Source organism: Solea solea, chromosome 17 (assembly GCF_958295425.1).
Source record: "Solea solea chromosome 17, fSolSol10.1, whole genome shotgun sequence".
In the NCBI taxonomy this organism is placed as follows: domain Eukaryota; kingdom Metazoa; phylum Chordata; class Actinopteri; order Pleuronectiformes; family Soleidae; genus Solea; species Solea solea.
In genome coordinates, this window is record NC_081150.1 from 18,871,204 (window position 1) to 18,889,441 (window position 18,238).

At 41.2% G+C, this 18,238-nt stretch overlaps 1 protein-coding gene across 1 annotated transcript in view; it reads left to right on the top strand.

The window, feature by feature from the left end:
* man1a1 (mannosidase, alpha, class 1A, member 1) overlaps positions 1-18,238 on the top strand; it is a 136,534-nt gene that overhangs the window by 103,639 nt on the left and 14,657 nt on the right. Inside the window, exons 6-7 of the mRNA XM_058613170.1 lie at positions 14,184-14,307; positions 15,300-15,393. Coding sequence (XP_058469153.1) covers positions 14,184-14,307; positions 15,300-15,393 — 218 coding nt within the window. The remainder of the gene's footprint in view (positions 1-14,183; positions 14,308-15,299; positions 15,394-18,238) is intronic.

Consider the following 18,238-nt stretch of genomic DNA (forward strand, 5'->3'; position numbering starts at 1 on the left):
AGCGGAAATTCAGGTCTCTGGTACACGCCATGTAGCCGCCATCTTGTGTTGCCATGGGGTTTTTTTTTTTCGTTACCAACTCCAGCATGAATTTCAGGGTTGTTTCCGTCCGCAGTTTCACACAGTGGATGTTTTTGATTAAAAGTGCATTAACAGAGCGATAAACATCAGAGACACAGATGTTGTCCTGAGTCTCTGATGCGTTGGATTCATACATGTACATTATATACATTGTTCCTCCTAATTATAGTCTCTGTCTTCTCTCCAGAGACAGACACAGCACTCTGCTGGTTGTCCGGTGTTAATGAATTAAAAAACAGGTTGTCATGACGATAAATATGTTGTAACAAATTAATTTTCCCTCTGACTCTGTGTGTGAACAGACTCTGCAACCGCCTCTCTTTCTTCTCCCTGGAGTGTGACGCACCTCAGGGGACAGAGAGAGAGGCTTGTGTGTGTGTGTGTGTGTGTGTGTGTGTGTGTGTGTGTGTGTGTGTGTGCGCAAGTGTAAAATCCCTTAGGAGGCCTGAGCAGATTGGTGGTGATGATGACTTTACCTGCATGACTGAGCTATGATGGATTGAAAGCACACACACACACACACACACACACACTCACACAAACTTGTTTACACTCCACCATCATAATAAGCCTTTGACATTTAGCAACGCTGTGAATTTTAATTTGTTTCATCATTTAATCTTTTTTAAATAGTAGAAATATGAGACACATGTTTGTCACTTCATAGTTTAGATTATTCTTTATGTCCTAACTTGAATCTTTACTAATCAGACCTTTAAGTTTTATTAAAAAACTGAATTGACTTCCTGACCTGGTCAGCGCGAGTATTTCCGCTACGCTGTCGGCCAAAGATGCAGAGATGAGAGAGAGATGTTACAGAGAGGGTTTAGAGAAGAATTTAGATTTGAGTGTAGGCTGTACACACAGAGACACAGCTCTACTGTTGTTGTCCCATCACCACTTTGAGACTTAAACACCTTTAAACCCTCAGGGTGAAGCTACTAAGACCTGAAGTCCTAAAACACAATGTTGATTGATGTGAGAAAGTTTTCATCTTACAAAGTTTTCCCGTAGCGGCAACTGGCTGGTAGTAAGTTGTAAGGTCTTGTTTTGACTTTGTACAGATTGTCTCTAGCTTTTTTTTGGACAGCTAAAAAACACATGGGATACGGTGAGATGATTCAAACCACATACAGAGACGGTTTTGAATGTGATTCCGATCTGATTTTTACAGATCTGTTTCAATCTGAACATTTCAGTCGCTCAGATAGGATTTCAAAGTGTCTTCGTCAGTCCAAAAGTAGGTCTTCTCTGTGGCTTTAGCTCTCGCCGACGCCATCACGCTGTTTGCTTCATTTCCAACAACGGTACTGCAGTTCATCACATCATCTTCTACTTCTGTGTCAAAGACTGAGGAGTGCAGTCCTACTCCAGTCTGACTAAGAGTACACATGCAGGAGTAATCGGACTATGAATCACATTATCCAGGTATGTTAGTCCGACTAAGACCAGCTCAATTGTCAGACTAACCTGTTTACATGACTGACTAAAGTCTGACTAAAGACTTTTAACATACATGTAAACGCACTGACTGATGGCAACACTGAAGGCGTTGGGATTCGGAACAGGAACAGATTATTGTCGCCCATTTTATTGATTTTTTTCAGACTACTTGTTTTTCCGGGGCGTGGCCTGTAACCATAGAAACCCCTGTGGAAGACTAGACTAGACTAGACTTTGAATGGGCCCATCCTTACTAATCACAACGTGTGACAAGATAAAACACTTTCCACAAAGAAAAGAGTCTTAATGACACGTATTTTCTGTCGCTCGACACATTTTAAAAGTGTCGAGTGACCGAGAGAAAATCAGGCTTCAGACGGCATCACGGGAGGAGACGCGCTCACACAGATCAGAGGTTTTCATATAAGTGGGTAATTGAGAGGAAGCACTTTTGAAAGCAATATATTTAGGAGCTGTTAGGCTGCCTACATAACCTTGACCCACATTGGAGCGGAATAAATCGGTTAAAAACACAGACACTCATGCAAACGAGGCCCAATTTTCATCCTTTCCTTCAGCCCCGTTTCTCCCTTCATTACTGTATTCCCCAATTCCTTCTTTTCTTTTTTCCTGTCCTTTCTCCCTCCATCCGTCTTACCTTGATTGACCCAGTATCTCCGTCTGATTGGGGACATCATTCTGCAGGTCCACATCATGGCCTTGTTCCCTTTATTCCCTCTCTGCAGCTCTTCGTCAGTCTAGCCCGAGGCCAATCCACCGAGCCCGAGAAGCGGCCGCGAGAAAATGAGGACACACTTTTTTTTGTTGAAAAAATGTGTCACCTCTCTTCCACACCCACTGAACCTTGTTTGCTCCGTTTTTTTTATTTTGGAGAACAAGATAAATGTCATTTCCAGGGCCGGAGTTTGTCTTGACACATTAACGAGTCCAGAGTTAAACAAATAGTGTCCACTTTTTATTAAATGTCTAAGGTGAAGGACTTGATCTGCTTGTAAATGGAGAGACTGCTGCCAAAGAGCTTTTTGATTTATCGCTGCTGCTGCTGCTGCTGCTGCTGCTGCTGCTGCTGCTGCTGCTGCTGCTGCTGCTGCTGCTGCTGCTGCTGCTGCTGCTGCTGCTGCTGCTGCTGCTGCTGCTGCTGCTGCTGCTGCTGCCACTGCCACCGTTTACTCTGTCTGATTAAATTAAAACCATCAAACCTGTTTCCCCTTTAACATGGTAAACACACCAGGAATCACAGAAGCAGCGCTTTATGACACCGTGTTAAACCATCACTGCAGAAACGTGACAAGTTTAACCACCGGAGAAAAGTTTTACTCTTTTACAGTAGTTGGTGATTCCCAAAGTGTGGCCCACGGCCCCATTGTGGGCCATGAGGGCACTGCAGGTGGGTCGCAAGAGATAGGAATATAGAAAATGCTAATAAAAGAAAGGGATTAAAAACTGGAGTTTTGTCATTAAGTTTCAAGTATACATCAACTCATTATTAAAGGATTAATTATTAATTAATCTTGCTATTTGTAAATAACAGTTCCACTATATCTTGAATAACCTCAACACGTAGATCTTAAGTAAACGAGGTTTCCCTAGATTTTCCGAAGTAAAATGAACTGATCAGTTTTTGCAGTGTAGTAAATGGGCATTGACCATCTTATGTTTGGGGAAATAAATGTTTTCAATGATCATAGAAACTGCCCACGTTAAAGACGTCGGAACATTTTTAAATATCTCTACGCATAGATTTACTTTCTTTCCTCATTTTAAGCAAATACATCAGTTTAAAGCTGTGCTACGTTATGTGTGAAAAGCTAACAATAGCAAGTTAAACGACCTCTTCTATCAACCTTTTAGTCAATATTTAAATGTCTTGCTCTCACAATGTAAAGCACGTTAACATAATGTATGTATTTACAAACAACATCCACTTTTATTTCATGTTATTTGACAAAGCTCTGCCCCCAAATAGGAATGTGAATGAATGAATATTATTATCTGTAGTAGAACGGTGAATTTTGGCCTAATGCTAACTTCTGGTTATTGTGGCTCTCTGGCTTTGGTTTGCAATGGCAACGCTCAGGATATGAAGAGGATTTCAAAACTTCAAAACAAAACTTGTTTTAACAACAAATGAAAGGAAAAAGTGGCGTTTATTTGGGGTTTGGGAGATCAGTCCTGAATGTAAAAAAGAAGTGAAGGGAAATGAGTTGCCAGGATTTAATCAAAGCCTGACTAATCGTCCATCAAAGAACTCTTAACAAACCCAACACAGAGGAACTAGGTCTTTGGTTGTGGAGGCATTGTGAATTAGTCATGGCAGAAATTCTGAAGGAAAAAACATCACAGACTTGTTTATTACAGCGTGATGTTTGTATTGACGTCCAGGTCGGTCATGTTCATTCATTCAGACACGGAAACAGCCTCAATTTGGCCGCTTCTAATGATGCCTCGGATAAATCAGTGGCACAGTCACACAGAGAAGATCAGAGGACACTGGGACAGTCTCTCCGTCTCCTCGTCTTCTCCTCCTCTTCCATCTCCTTCTCTCTTTCTCTTTGTATATAAAATGATATTGATTGCCACTAACTGAGCGGGAAAATGCAGCAAAAGATCGGATTTGTGCCATTGATCGGCCACAGACTTTGGCCTTACCACCAGTATTTCAAGTGGAGAGCAGAGAACATTTGTCCCCTGAGTAATAAAACCACAAAAGGGAAGAACTGCATCTGAGAGACGGGTGAAGTGATGTTGCTTCCAGTGATATGTTCAATAAATAAACTTTTATTTCGTTTTAACCCTCGTATGACCATCAAGATGATGAGGCCTCCTGGGTGTATTTTGATTTTATGGTTGTAGAATTGTTCAGAAAATGTTCAGTGAGTGAGTTTTTCTGCCCCTTTTTCCAAGATAACTTTCACTTATGATATCTGGCAGTTATTCAGTTATTCGTTCCACGCAAGTATTTGGGCGCAAAAGCTCTATTACTCTGCTTTCCGGTATCCATCCACCCATCCATCCCTCTGTCTTCTACCGCTTTATCCTCCACATGAGGGTCACGCACGGAGGTGCTGTGCCAATCTCAGCTGACATAGGGCTGGCTAAAGCTTAGCACAAATGCCTCAGAACTGCTCTCTGCGGGCGATGAATTATGTCATTTGAGCTTTAGTCTTGTGATAATGATGACAAATGATACAAGAAACCCTTGCGGAGTGCAAACAAGTGAGGCACATTCCCACATTTCTAGCATAGGATGCGATGGAAATCAAACAATTAACGTTTAAGTGTAATTAAAACATTATTGTTCCGTCATGAATATGCAAGAAAAATGAAAGAAAAAGCTCATTACATTACAGATGGAAAATCGCCAGAAGCAGAATCAGGTACAGACACATGCTTCTGAAATATAATGAACTGATAATTAATAATTCAATCTACAGAACTCAGTGCAATTGTTGCAAAAAAGAAAACAGTCATGGATGAAGTCACACGTGCAGTAAACGCTAAAATCCTCTTACTTTATGAATATGCTGTAGCTGTAGCAGCACGGCTAACCAATTTCCTACTCACTTTCTTACACACACACACACAGAGAGAGAGAGAGAGACACCAGTTGTTATCTGCTCAGGCCAGTATGTCCCACAGCTCTGCCATTAACATTCACACTGATAAAGCGCCTGCAAATTGCTGCACTGCACTGCGCTGCATACTGACTGACTGAGCCAGGCCATAATGGGATGTGAGTGTGTGCATTGTTTTGCAATGTTTTTGCTCCACCCCAAATTTTTCTCATCACACACGACGACACACTCACCTGCATGTAAGATTTAAACACTTTGCAAATACTTAAATACAATATTTTCTTTTAAGAAATGCTTTAAATTCAGTGCGGTGTGCGTCTTATCCAGATAAGTCTCTGTTTGCTGGTAATATTGTGGCCAACTGTGGGGGGGGGAACTGACTTTGATTTAATCTCCCTTTTTCCTTTCGTCTTGTAATGACTTTGCTTTCTCTGAGAATTTAGGAGCGTTGTATTTATCTCGCGGACTTTTATATAAAGTAACCCCCAAAACCAACAGATTCCATTACAGAATGTACAAACTCCAGCGAAACTACTGCAAAAAGAAAAATGATTATCCTAAAAGTGCTGCAAAGTCAGGGCCAGCTTCTTTTTTTTCCTTTTGCCCCTGCTTCCATTTCCCTTATCTGCCATAAAAGAAATGTCACCTTAAGGCAGTTTTGCTCCTTCAGCTACAAACCCTGAGGCCAAAACAGTCAATTTAGAAGTCTTTGCATCGAGGAGTTTGATTTATAAGCCTGAGTGGAGGCTGGCTCGGTGAGGATGTCACACTTAGGTGACCCTGCAAAAGTGCCTCTTTCGCCCGTGCAACCACTTTCCTCTGGATGCGATAAGAATGAGAAACTTGTTAATCCACTGGAGGAAATCTTAGTGAAAGCTTAGTACAATTTAAGGAAGCGCGCTCGTATTTTTCATTTAGAGCGACTTATGAAAGAAATACTGGAGTCAGGTCTGGGGTGCAACCAAAGGGCATTCACTTTAACTTCTTTATCGGAGAACAGAGTGTCGTCGGCATAGCGTGGCACATTATTTGGATGTTATATAGTTTCTGCTTCGTCTAAGAGGAAGTTGCTTCAACGCTATAGAAAGTCAACAGAAGAAGCTGATTTTGATGAACATAAATGATGCAGTTGGATACAGAGAGGATGTTTTAACGTCCCACACTAGAGGGTTTTCAAAACTGATTTGATTTGAATATAAACAGACATGGAGGCGGAGTGTTGGCGTCAATAGCTAGTTAATAGCTGTTGTGTGCGCGATGTTTTGTGCCGAGAAATGCAAAACAACTGTGGATTAAGTAAGAAGACGGAATCAACTTGGCTTGTACAAGTTACGGTTCTAAACAAAAGTACGCAAAAACGTGGCAGACCACAGACACAATGAACTTTGTGACCCATTTTCAGTGTCAGTTTTAATCCTGAGAAAGCCCAGACTAGACGACCCAAGTCAAGACCAAGGACCACACACTTACGGTTCTAAACAAAAGTGCAAAACATCTGTTTCCCGGCCACCTCACTGATTTGAAATCGGGAAAACTCTGACACGACCGACGACGTTAAAATCGCACCTGTTAATCCCACACACTACAGGATCATTTGGCCAGGTAATCTGTTCAAATCAGCCTCAAATCGGAAGACACCCACTATTGTGCCGGATTGGGACCGAAATCTCACCAATTATCCTCTGGTGTGGGGGCGGGGCTTTAGTGCTGTTGTAAAAGACAACAGTGGTGTCCTTGACTGTCCACGTTTTGTTTTTACGTGTAAGTCAAGAACTTTTTGTTCAAATCGGCCTAAAATCGGGAGGATTGTCGGAAATCTGGCCAATTATCCTCCAGTGTGGGGCGGGGCTTAACCCGGTTCATCATGTTTAAATAAAAAAGCCAGACTTTCATGTTAAAAAAATAGCTTGAAACTTAATAGAAAGATGGTGGGGGAGGCCAGGACCAAGACATTTATTGTTCGCCTTTTAAGAATTTTATTAAATGAATATTTCATTTCACTCATGGTGTAAATGTGATCGAGGTCGACGACAATTATTAAACCTCTACAAAGTCCAGTCATTTTTAAACACAAATGTTCCAGGTAATAAAAACGTGGTCTGTGCAGCTCATCACATTAGCCTTTAAAAACTTGTAGATCGATGTATTTTCACCGTTAAAACCACGTCCCATTGAACCAGGAAGACTGATTTTAAACTGCTACTCCAATTTGCAAAGTGTCTGAACATGCCGTTTTTTAATCTCCACTATCAATTCCAACACAACAGATCAAACTGTCTTGACCTGCACATGTTATTAGTTCACACATGTACATGAGGGACATGCACAGACACCACCTCCCAGCCCTGAGGCACTCAAAGAAAAGCCTGACTCTTAGAGAATCCAAAAGGTTTTTATTTATTTATTCTTTCCTTTCTTTTCTTTAAAAAGCACACACACACACACTCACAAGTGAACACACTCATTCGCCGCGCTGCTCTCGTCGGCGCTGACCCGAGGCGGTGGAAGGCGCTCCATGATTTAAGGCCTCTAATTAAGTTGCTAACTGTGAATCTATTGCAATTCACATTTTCTCTGTGCCTCGAGGTAGAAGCGGGATAGATTTTCAGACAGTGGAGGAAGAGATATGGAGGCTAGAAGAAACCGGGGAGGGAAAGTGAGGTCACGGCTTGGACAACTGCAAGAGAAGAGAAGAGAAGAAAGAGAATTGAACGGGAATTATTGGCTTTATACGAGCGGCGTGTAATGAATTGGACGAGTGCAACACTGCACTGGACGTGCGTGAGAGCGCACATTCGTCATTTATGGTGATCGCTCTGCTCCTTTGTTTTTTCCCAGGTTACAGCTCAGCTACCATAGAATTAAAATCTGGCCCCGGCAGTTTGGAGCAGCTGGTTTTTAAACTACATCCAGCTACAATTTGTCATCTCAGACTCTGCCAGCAGAACACTATGGCCGAGAGAATAATTATAATAATAATAATGGTGATAAAAAGAAGCGATTCGACACCTCTAAAAGGACTGGATTATGTCCACTAATGTAAACAGTTTATAGTCGTAGCTTCCAGTGTGTAGTGGCGACCCACTTCTGTTTCTAGGTCAGAGTTGTAGATCACTATTTGTGCCACGGACTTGTTGAGCCTTTGAGTTTTTTCAGTTTCCTGGTTTAAAAAGGAGGACACGGTGATGTGGAGCAGGTGTCCGGTCGTCTCGCTGAGTATTTCTACTGTTAACATGCGGTTGTTTGTCATGGAGATGATGGCACAGTTTAGTCTCACACGTGATTTCAAGCGTTTACAGCCTGTGTCAGGGTTAGATATTCCACATTTGCTAAGATTGAACGATTCTAACCAGACTAGCATCTTAGAAGTCCTTGATGTTTTATATTATTCTCTGTTTATTGGTTTCAATTTGTCCTCGTTCATTTCTAATTGGACCATTTGTCTCAGCACTTTTTAAAAATAGAGGGAAACTCTAACTACAGAATGGCCTGATTTCATATCTTTAATTTAAGCAACTTGCTCTCAACTGGCTCGCATCTGATTCCTGATTTTCAGCTTAGTCTTGGAACAAGATTGGCACCTTAGAAGTCCTCTACATTTGAATGTTTTCTCTTTTAACTGGTCTTAATTTGTCCTTGTCCATTTCTAATTGGACCAATTGTCCCAGCATTGTTTTAAAACAGAGGAAACTCAACTGGCTCGCATCTGATTTCTGATTTTAAGCTTAGTCTTGGAAGCTTTTACACCCTGTATCAGGTTAGATATTCAACATTTGCAAAGACTGAACATGTTTAACCAGACTGGCATCTTAGAAGTCCTTGACATTTTTAATTGTTCTCTATTTATTGGTTTTAATTTGTCCTCGTTAGTTTCTAATTGGACCAAATGTCTCTGTTAACAGGGGAAACTGCAGAATGGTCAGATTTCTTATCTTTAATTTGAGTTCAACTAGCTCAACTCGACTGTCTGATATCACCTGCATTCTTATCTTAGTCTTTACATCTTGTACAATTCGGTTTCTCCCAAATTTGCCATCTTAGAATATAGCAAATGTACCCATTTGTCTGAGTAACGTGTATATATAACCTGTGAAGTTCAACATAAACTATGGCTAATCATTTCGAGTGGGTTTATTATTATTATTATTATCATTGTTATTATATTAAGATTATTATTAAGATTATTAATAAAACTTACTTGTTGAGTTTTCTGCCTCTTAATTATGAATCATTTCTCACTTCTTTGCTCCACATATCAAATAAATCATGGGAAACGATTTTGGTTTGTGGGCAAAACAACACGTTTGACAGCTTCATCACTTTTGAGGCTTGGGGAAACATTTCCTGACGTTTTAAGGACCAAACAAGTAAATTGATTCATCGAGATCACAGATTACTCACAGATGACAATAAGTAAATTAGTCGCGGCCCTGAAATAAAGTGACCTCGTGACAGAATGACCTGATTTCATATAATTTTTTGAGCAGAGTTATGAAACTCTGTACTGTATGAGCTGCAGGGATGAACAAATTAATCAAAAATCCGTTGGCCATGAACTCCCATTAGTCAAACAAACTGCATCATATCATTTCCATCAGAGGTGGACGCTGATGTCTAATCTCCTAATTCATCATGAAAGTCCAATATAATCTTTGAAATACTGGGGTAAATCTGATAAAATCTCAAAAACGTCCTCCAGTTCTAGGTCAGCCTAACATTTAATTAACATTTCCAATCTATTTGTAAATGGAGGCGAGTACTTTTCCTTAAATGATGTCTGTGTTTGCCGTAAAGCATTTCCCCATCAGCAGAATATAGTCGTTGAGAGAAAAAGGAGAGTGTGATGATGCAGGCGCAGAGAATCGACGCCGACCTCGTGTAACGTCGTGAGAATGAAGCCGAGCGGTGCCACGAGGAGACAAATACTCGCGGAAATCCATCGTCCAGTCTCACAATAGATAATATGCAAATTGAGATGAAAGCCGCTTCGGGCTTCTGTTGGAAATCATTCTCCACGTTGTACAGTGTGTGTAGAGCAAGAGGATGTCGTAAATTACAGTGAGTCTTTTACAGCTTACAGCCCATATTAAGTCTCATTACGTCCCACTTGAGAGACGCGTAGTCGTCCGGGGTTGTTGTGTGGAAGTCGGCATCAGCAGTGGACATGTGATGGACCACTACAGCTGTGCTGTGCCATGACGCCAGTCTCCTCTCAGCTGGAACGACGGCATTAAGTCTCCGTCAGAGCAGCAGACGTGAGCGTCCCTCACTGGCTGTTTGAGGCCGGCTGGTTTCGCTCGGTGTGGAGCAGGAGCAGCTGTGTGACCCGGGTTTACCAGCATCAGTGCATCATCCAAGACATAGACAGAGCCAGAGTGAGTGCTTGGTTTTAGTTGTCAACACATGAGGAAACGGTTGTTTAACCGTGGGATAAGAAAAAGTCCCACACTCGTACTGTATTATATTTGGCCCAGTGCCGACTGTATAAGCCTGTGTGGGCAGTGTTATGATCTGCAGTTGTTTCAGTTTGTCATTTTTAGGTTAAGCAATATTCTGTGTCCACAAAAAAATAGATGAACTGACCGCCTACATTTAGTGAATGACCAGGTTTTTCTGGCATATTCCGGTGTGATTCTATGGATTGAAATGTCTCAATGAAGCTTCAGGCGCTCCCAACGAAACGTTTGAGTGTTTTTGGCCAAGCAGTGTTCATCTTCATCCAAACGTGTGAGGTTTGATTATCAATGTTTTTTTGATTGAAAAAAAAATGTGGTGGAGAGCTACTCAGTGGCTGCCCAGTTCTCCGAATTCTATGAAGTTCCTAGTAGAGGATTGGTTATATGCAGAGGAAACCATTTTATCAATACTGGTTATTTTTACAATGTTTTATTCCAGTTAAAATAGGTAAAAGTAAAAAGTTAAAATATTAGGCTAGAAAAATTTTCTTATGTGACATATGTAATATTTAAAGTTCATTACAGAAGAACAGGGCAAAAATGCCAACCTAAAAAAATGCGTAAAACCTAGCAGCAGCTAGCCACGCCTTAGTTTGCCAAAGTTAATGGGTTTTGACTGTTTTTTGGTACATAGCATACGTTTTTTCTTTGGTTTTTCCCAACTTTAGTCATGACTTTTATCATGAAAACCAGAATAATATTTACAGATTAAGTTTTCTTCTTAGATACTTTGGTTTGACATGTGTACCCTCAACTGCTGTTGAACATCCAAACCTGCGTACTGCGCCAAGCATCATTGAAAAATCAAATTAAAACTTTATGCTCCTTCACCAACTTCCAAAGACACAACCTTCTCACAAATTATTATTATTATTTTGACTGTTAAATCATGATACGCACTGCTGAGTAACCTCTGTTCACTGGACTGTAAATGCTAGATTTAGCACACGAATACCAAGGTCATTTACATATATATTTATATATGTATACATATATATGTATATATATATATATATACATATAATTTGACTTTCAAATTCGAGGCTCCAGCTTTATAAATAAACAGTAGATGCAGTTTTACGGGCAGTAGCTAAAGTCAGATCCATCCACCACCGTTTGCTTCAGAAGCAAAAACTCCTGTATTGACTCAGTCGCATCTGCTTGTAATGTCTATCCATCATTTTAAAATAATGATTTATTTATTCCTCTCTTCTTCTTCTTCTGAATCATTGTGTTGTGTGACTTCCACTCGTCTTTATTTTCTCTTGTCTCTTTGAAATTCCGGGCCTGAATTTCACGGCTCAGACGCTGTCTCTGTCTGAAGCTCTCAGACCTGCTGGCCACATCGATGATAAGAATAATAATTCAAACACTCCCCCATACCCACCTGTCTCCGGTAATATACTGTGTATGGACACTTCATTGGATTGTGTCTGCTTGGTTTATGCAGCAGCTTTTCGTCCCTGCTGTATTTTGCTTCTGTTCTCCTTAACAGGGATTTAGTGTTTCTCTCAGCGTGGCTTTGGGATGCATTGAGGTGGACGGGGGGAGGTTGGACGGGGGGAGGTGTTGGGTTTGTCTCCGCTCCACACGTCCCCTTCCTACCAAGAGTAGAGATTTATTGTTCATCACAAGTGCGGTTATGGGGGGTTGTAAAGGGATTGAATGGGCAGGTGTGAGTGGAGGGGCGGTGGGCGGATGATGTTACTCCATGTCTACGTCCTGTCGACCACATGTCAGTGCTGGTGATTGTGAGCTGCGATGTCCTTTTTTATTTTAATGTCCACATCAGTCTGAAGCTCACCGTGGCACGGCTGAATGTAATCAGGGGTCCGTGAGCGACTGTCCGTCCTCCTCGTGTTTGGTTGACTTGATTAAATCTGTGGTGTAATGAGAAACAAATTACATGGCTTGTGCAGCTTGATGAGTTGAATGGGGGTGGGTAATTAGTATGTTCATCCACCTCTTTGCAGAAATGTGTGCATGTGTGGATGATAGCCCGTCTCCTAACTCACACTCCCACCTCTTTGTCCCCCGTGCTTCTGCTTTGTCCGTACACGAGTGTGTGATATTTATGGTGTGCAGTCCGTATTTTATTTGTTGCCGTGCAGACTTCCTGCTGTGTGTTTTTGCACTGTAATGTAACGTTTACCCCAAGTGGTACAGTTTGATCCGTCACACAGTTATTTCATCATCAAACGTTGAGGAAGACGACAAAATAACCGATCCGTACCACATTGATCCTGCTCATGCTGAAGTCCACTGACTGGTTAACAGAGAATCATCACTTATGTGCGATAGTTGGGAACATTTGTGGTGTTAAAGCTTGACTTGTTGTGATAAATAGCAAGAAGAACAAACGCAGACTACTGAATATCCTCCATTGTTGATCTTTGTCCGGTTCCTCTACGTTTTGGGATTCATTGGTGAGCTACGCTGGTACGATGTTATGCTGACGCATGTTACGACGCATTTTAGGTATCCGTCCCACACACCTTGCGGTGTAAATCAGATTAGGACAAACCGTGCCAAACTGTGCCGTGGTGAACTGAACTGCTCTGTACCACTTGGTGAAAACAGGACATACTTTTTCATGAGTAGTTATTTGATGGATCATCACCTTGTTCCAAATCCAGCAGAACTTGTTGGGTACCATCTGGTATTTTCAGAGATAATAATGGATTCACAAGCCCCTAACCATATTCTCAACCAGTTTAAGTAAAAATCTAACCCTTATCTGTACTCCAGCCTTATTCTAACCCTAAAACCTAGTCTTAACTCTCAAAAAGCCCTTTACATTTTTGAGGGCAAAGGCTCACAACGAAGGCTTTAAGGTGAATTGGTTCTCACAACAAGGGCTGTGGTTTGAGAGGTATCAAATCATTTGTGATAAAATAGCAGGTTTGGCAAATTGGCAGCCTATAGGCTTCTCACCGGAGGGTTGCCAGATCAAATCCTAACATGTTAATTGCTGGGGTTGCCTCTGAGCAAGGCACCCAACTCCAGTCACTCCATGGACTGCCCACTGCTCCAAATTCAAGTAAGGGTCCTAGTAAAGGAACATTAAAGCAACCAGTTAATTCTGCTTTTAAACTTCTGAACATATTAAACCTTTGTTATATATGATATCAAAGCTCCTCTCACAACCATAGAAAGGCACACACAAACATATCAACACAATATCTGCATTATTGCAGCTTTATAGTCAGGGTAGAGAGTAGAGTCCATGCCAGATGAGCTGTGCTGTTAAAGTCAAGTGTGAGGGAAAACCAACAACAACAAAAAAAACTGGCAGATGGAGTGTGATAAATTTGGGTTTTAGCATCATGGACTTACCTCAGTGGAAATCCATGTGAAGAATCTCGCGTTTTGAACGAGTACGACTGCTGAGTCACAGAGGTGTTTTGTTCTTTCATGAACAGGTTTAACGACCTGACTCGTTCTGGATTCTTGTTCTTTTGTTGCCCACAATGCACTTCTTCATTGTGGAGTGGGTAAATGCAAATGTACCCCTCCATGTGGCTTTAAAGAAGATGGTCAGACAGTTTACTGAAATCCTTATTAACAAATAACCCCTGTCTCCTTCTCTTTTGGTTTCTTCGTACAGTGGTATAGGTAGAAATTGGCCATGGGCCTCTGGTGGCAGCAGCATCCTTGCAGAGTATGGCACCCTTCACCTGGAGTTCATGCACCTCAGCAAACTCTCTGGAAATCCTGAGTTTGCTCAGAAGGTAACAAAAGGGCAGAACATGTACTCTTAACCAACCCCTTCAGTGTTTCTGGGACTTTATTTTCTTAAATAAAAAAATGAGTCCACTAGAACTCCGTACTCTTCTCACCTTTACTCTGTACATAGACAACATCATCCACAACAGAGAAACCCAACAATTCACACAATGAGCAAACACTAGGCATCAGTGGAGAGAGAGAAAAAACCCTCCCTTTTAACAGAAGAAGAAATCTCTGACAGATCCAAACTTAAAGATGTGCAGCCATCTGCCTAGACGGGTTGGGGTGAAAGGACATTTCAGAAATTGCATTCAGTTTGGGCTTCTTACGATAAAATGAAGGTCTGATATTGAAAATGCAAAAAAAAAAACAAGTGCTCCCTGAACTCAAGCGTGTTACTGCTTCAGTAAACGCTACATTAAAAGACGGATACACAACTTACCAAAAAACGTAAAAACTAAAATGTCATTTAGTAAAATGGACAACAGAAGGCGGTCATGAAGAGACACTAGCAATGTTTTTGGTAATTTCCTCAGAGTTCCTCTAGTGGTTGCTGGTGTTGATTATACACATGGGGCAACATAAGGCCCCGCAACGTCCTCAAAGCAGGAAATTAGTAGTCCTAATAGAGCTTAGCTGAGAAACAGCCTCAGAAACAGAAGATTTGTGTTGGAATTTAGATTTTTTTTTTACCAAAATTTGACAAAAGTGATCAGTTCAAGGTCTAAAATGGTGAGACATATGAAGGGACAATACGCAGAATCTGACCAGCGACCAAACACCTCAGTTCCACACCTTCACATTGATAAGCCAGACTTTTATTTTGAAATAGTCATAGGAAAGGAGATGTATCAGTGAGGTTACGTATCACATTTTGTATTATTTTTACTTTTAAAATCTAAGTGCTATGCGTGTTAAATAGAAAGTTGAGTTTAATGATTTGAAAGTTGGGTTTAATCTTTACCTGTGTTCCCTTCCTTTTTTGAATTATTAGGTAATGAACATCCGGAAAGTCCTCAACCGCCTGGACAAACCTCAGGGCCTGTACCCCAACTACCTGAACCCCAACAGCGGCCAGTGGGGCCAACGTAAGTGCACACGGTTGTCTTTATTTCGTCTCCCGTACTTTAAAAAACAATATTTCTTGAAGGAAAAATAAGAACAGTTATTGAAAAACCTCAGAATCGACAGTAACCAGGACTTTGAGTCAAATATCAGAAAACGGTGATAAAAAAAAATAAGCTGATGAAACGTCACCAGTGTCAGACCTTTTTTTTTTTCCCATCTCCAAAGATGACAGGAAAATTGCTACTTGTCCTCCGTCCCTTCAGTGCACTCAGGGTCTGATCCTTCGACGTAAAGCGACACCTGTAATTTTGTTCGCCGTGAAAAACCAGCGGAGTGCAAACACATTTTCTCCCGTAATCATCGTAAATCATCCAGACGCTGTCTCTCCAGATCTGTTAATGAGACCATTCATCGATTTATTCAGACTATAGGAGACCTGGTTTCTCTGGGCATCTTTTTTTTTTCTTTTTTTTTTAAATATCTTGTGGTAGATTTAGTTTTTTAAACAACAATAATAATGGACATAATAAACAACAAGGTGAGATTTAAAAAAAAAAATTAATAATTGTCTGAAGCCCACGGCTTATTTTTGCCTCTCAAGTACAAACCATGAGTTAAACCAGAATATATCAATAATATGAAATAGAAATAAGAAGAGAGAAGAAAAACAAACAGGACGAATATTTGTTTAAGTTATAGTCTTGTTTTCCAGCGGTCCATTCAACGCTGGAAAAAACAAAAATACGTCTATATTTGCATTCATTTTCACTTTGCACATTTTCAAAGAGACACGGCCCGCCTTAAATTATACTTTTCCTTCCATTAAACTTAAAACAAATGCTGTATACACTTAGGAAAGCTTTTTATTCTTCACTCAAAAAAGTTTTACCAGTAAAAACGTGCTGAATAATTAACACTAAAAGAATGTAAATGACAACGTTCTGAAGCTTCTGAATCATATTTGTTGTTTTGTATTAGCAGTCGTGTTGCGATGATACGTCACTGATGTGTTGTCATCTGTTAAATGACTGTTGTTTCAGCCGCTTTCATGTGGTTTATGTGTTTTTGTAGTTGTAGCATCATCCCCCGCTCTACTTCTTCTTCTTCTTCTTCTTCTTCTTCACTTTCCCAAAACCCCCCATTTACTCAAATCACTGTCAAGTGTTTCCCCCGCTCTCTCCACGCCCACCCCGCTATCTTTAACACGGGAGTGCACACACACACACACACACACACACACACACGCTGTCAGGTGTGTGACAGGCAGGGTGTAATCTGGAATCCCTCGTCCGAGTCCTCCTCTTTTGACGCCGCAGTCCAACAGGTCGCGATGATAATGATAGAGAGCGGCGAGAGAGAGAGAGAGGGAAGATAAAAGAACATATGGAGGCGCTGCGGAAACAGCAGTACATATATAATAGAACAGAGATGTCTGCGCGTGTCAGCCGTCGTGTGTCACATTCCTGGGGAAACTTTGACAGCTGAAGGAGACGGAAAAAGACACAGAAGCTGACAGGAAGCGAGAAGTTTGGCTTGATATCTCAATCCGTTTGAAACGCCATCTTAAACGCTGCTTTGAGTTATTCCCTCAGCCGCCAGAGAGCAGCGAGGCGCCGGACTCCAGCAGCACAGACTCTCGCTGAGATTCAAGAGCGACACTGTCAATCTGTCAAGTTGTGGAAGGAAGAGTCGGTGACTCACTCTTGTGTAGAATAAGTGGTTTTTTTTGTCCACCTATGAGTGACAGTTAGACAAGGTAGCAGGAGGTCGTTGTTTGACCAATAAGTAACCTATGTTCCCAACAAGGGTGAATTTGACCCTTTATGGCGCTTTTCCATATCAACCACAGGACAACCTAATGGGGAACCTTCAGGGAACGTTCCCACAACGAAAAGAAAATGTTCCCAGAATGTTCTGGGAACCAGAAATTGTTAGCTGGGTAGCACTTGACTCTTTTCCTTTGTTAGGACCTGCTCTGACGAGGTTCCAAGCAAGCTGGGCCAATACTAAAATGTGACGTCAACAGATTGCCGGCCACTGATTGGTCAGAGTGTCATCACAAAGCGAATAATGGCGCACTGTAGATCAGTTTAAAAGACTTAAAAAGTCCCTGAAAACATTCCGTTAATCTCTGACATTTAGCAAAGGAAATGTCTCAAATCTGAAAATTTAACAGCAGAGCGTCAGCACTGCTGAGAGCCGCCGATCGCGAGCCCGGATCACGACCCGTTCAGTGGTATTTCAGTTCGGTGACTATCAGACAGAGCCACGTAGGAAGTACTGAACGATTCTGTGAACAAATCTTTTCAGTCTTATCAGTTCAATTCAATTCAATATTTATTTGTAAAGCGTCAAATCACAACATACATTATTTCAAGGCTCTGTACACACACAGTTAGACAGAAACCTTTACAATATTATAGAGAGCAGAGAAACCCAACTACTCCCTTTTATCAGAAAGAAATCTCTGACAGAACCAGACTCAAAAATGTGCCTAGACAGGTTGGGGTGAAAGGAAAAAAATGGGGGACAGAAAGTGAGGTAAAGACAGAAGCAGTTATATAACACTTGTATCAAGTTAAAGGCTTAGACAGGATGTTTATCGTCTCACGTCTTCCAATAAATATAACGTACAAGCATGAAAAAGTGACACAGTTTCAGGACAGAACTATAGTTTCTTTGTTGAATAGCCGCCGATATTCCTGTGTTTATAATAGACCTGTCAAATACCAGTCTTTTTTAATTTGAAAGCTGTTTATTTATCCGCCTGTGAAGGTTAAACATGCACCATGCACTTTATTCCACTCGTCGGCTGTGGAGACTTTGAATATGAATGGCTGAAAAAGAACATCCGCGCGCATGAAA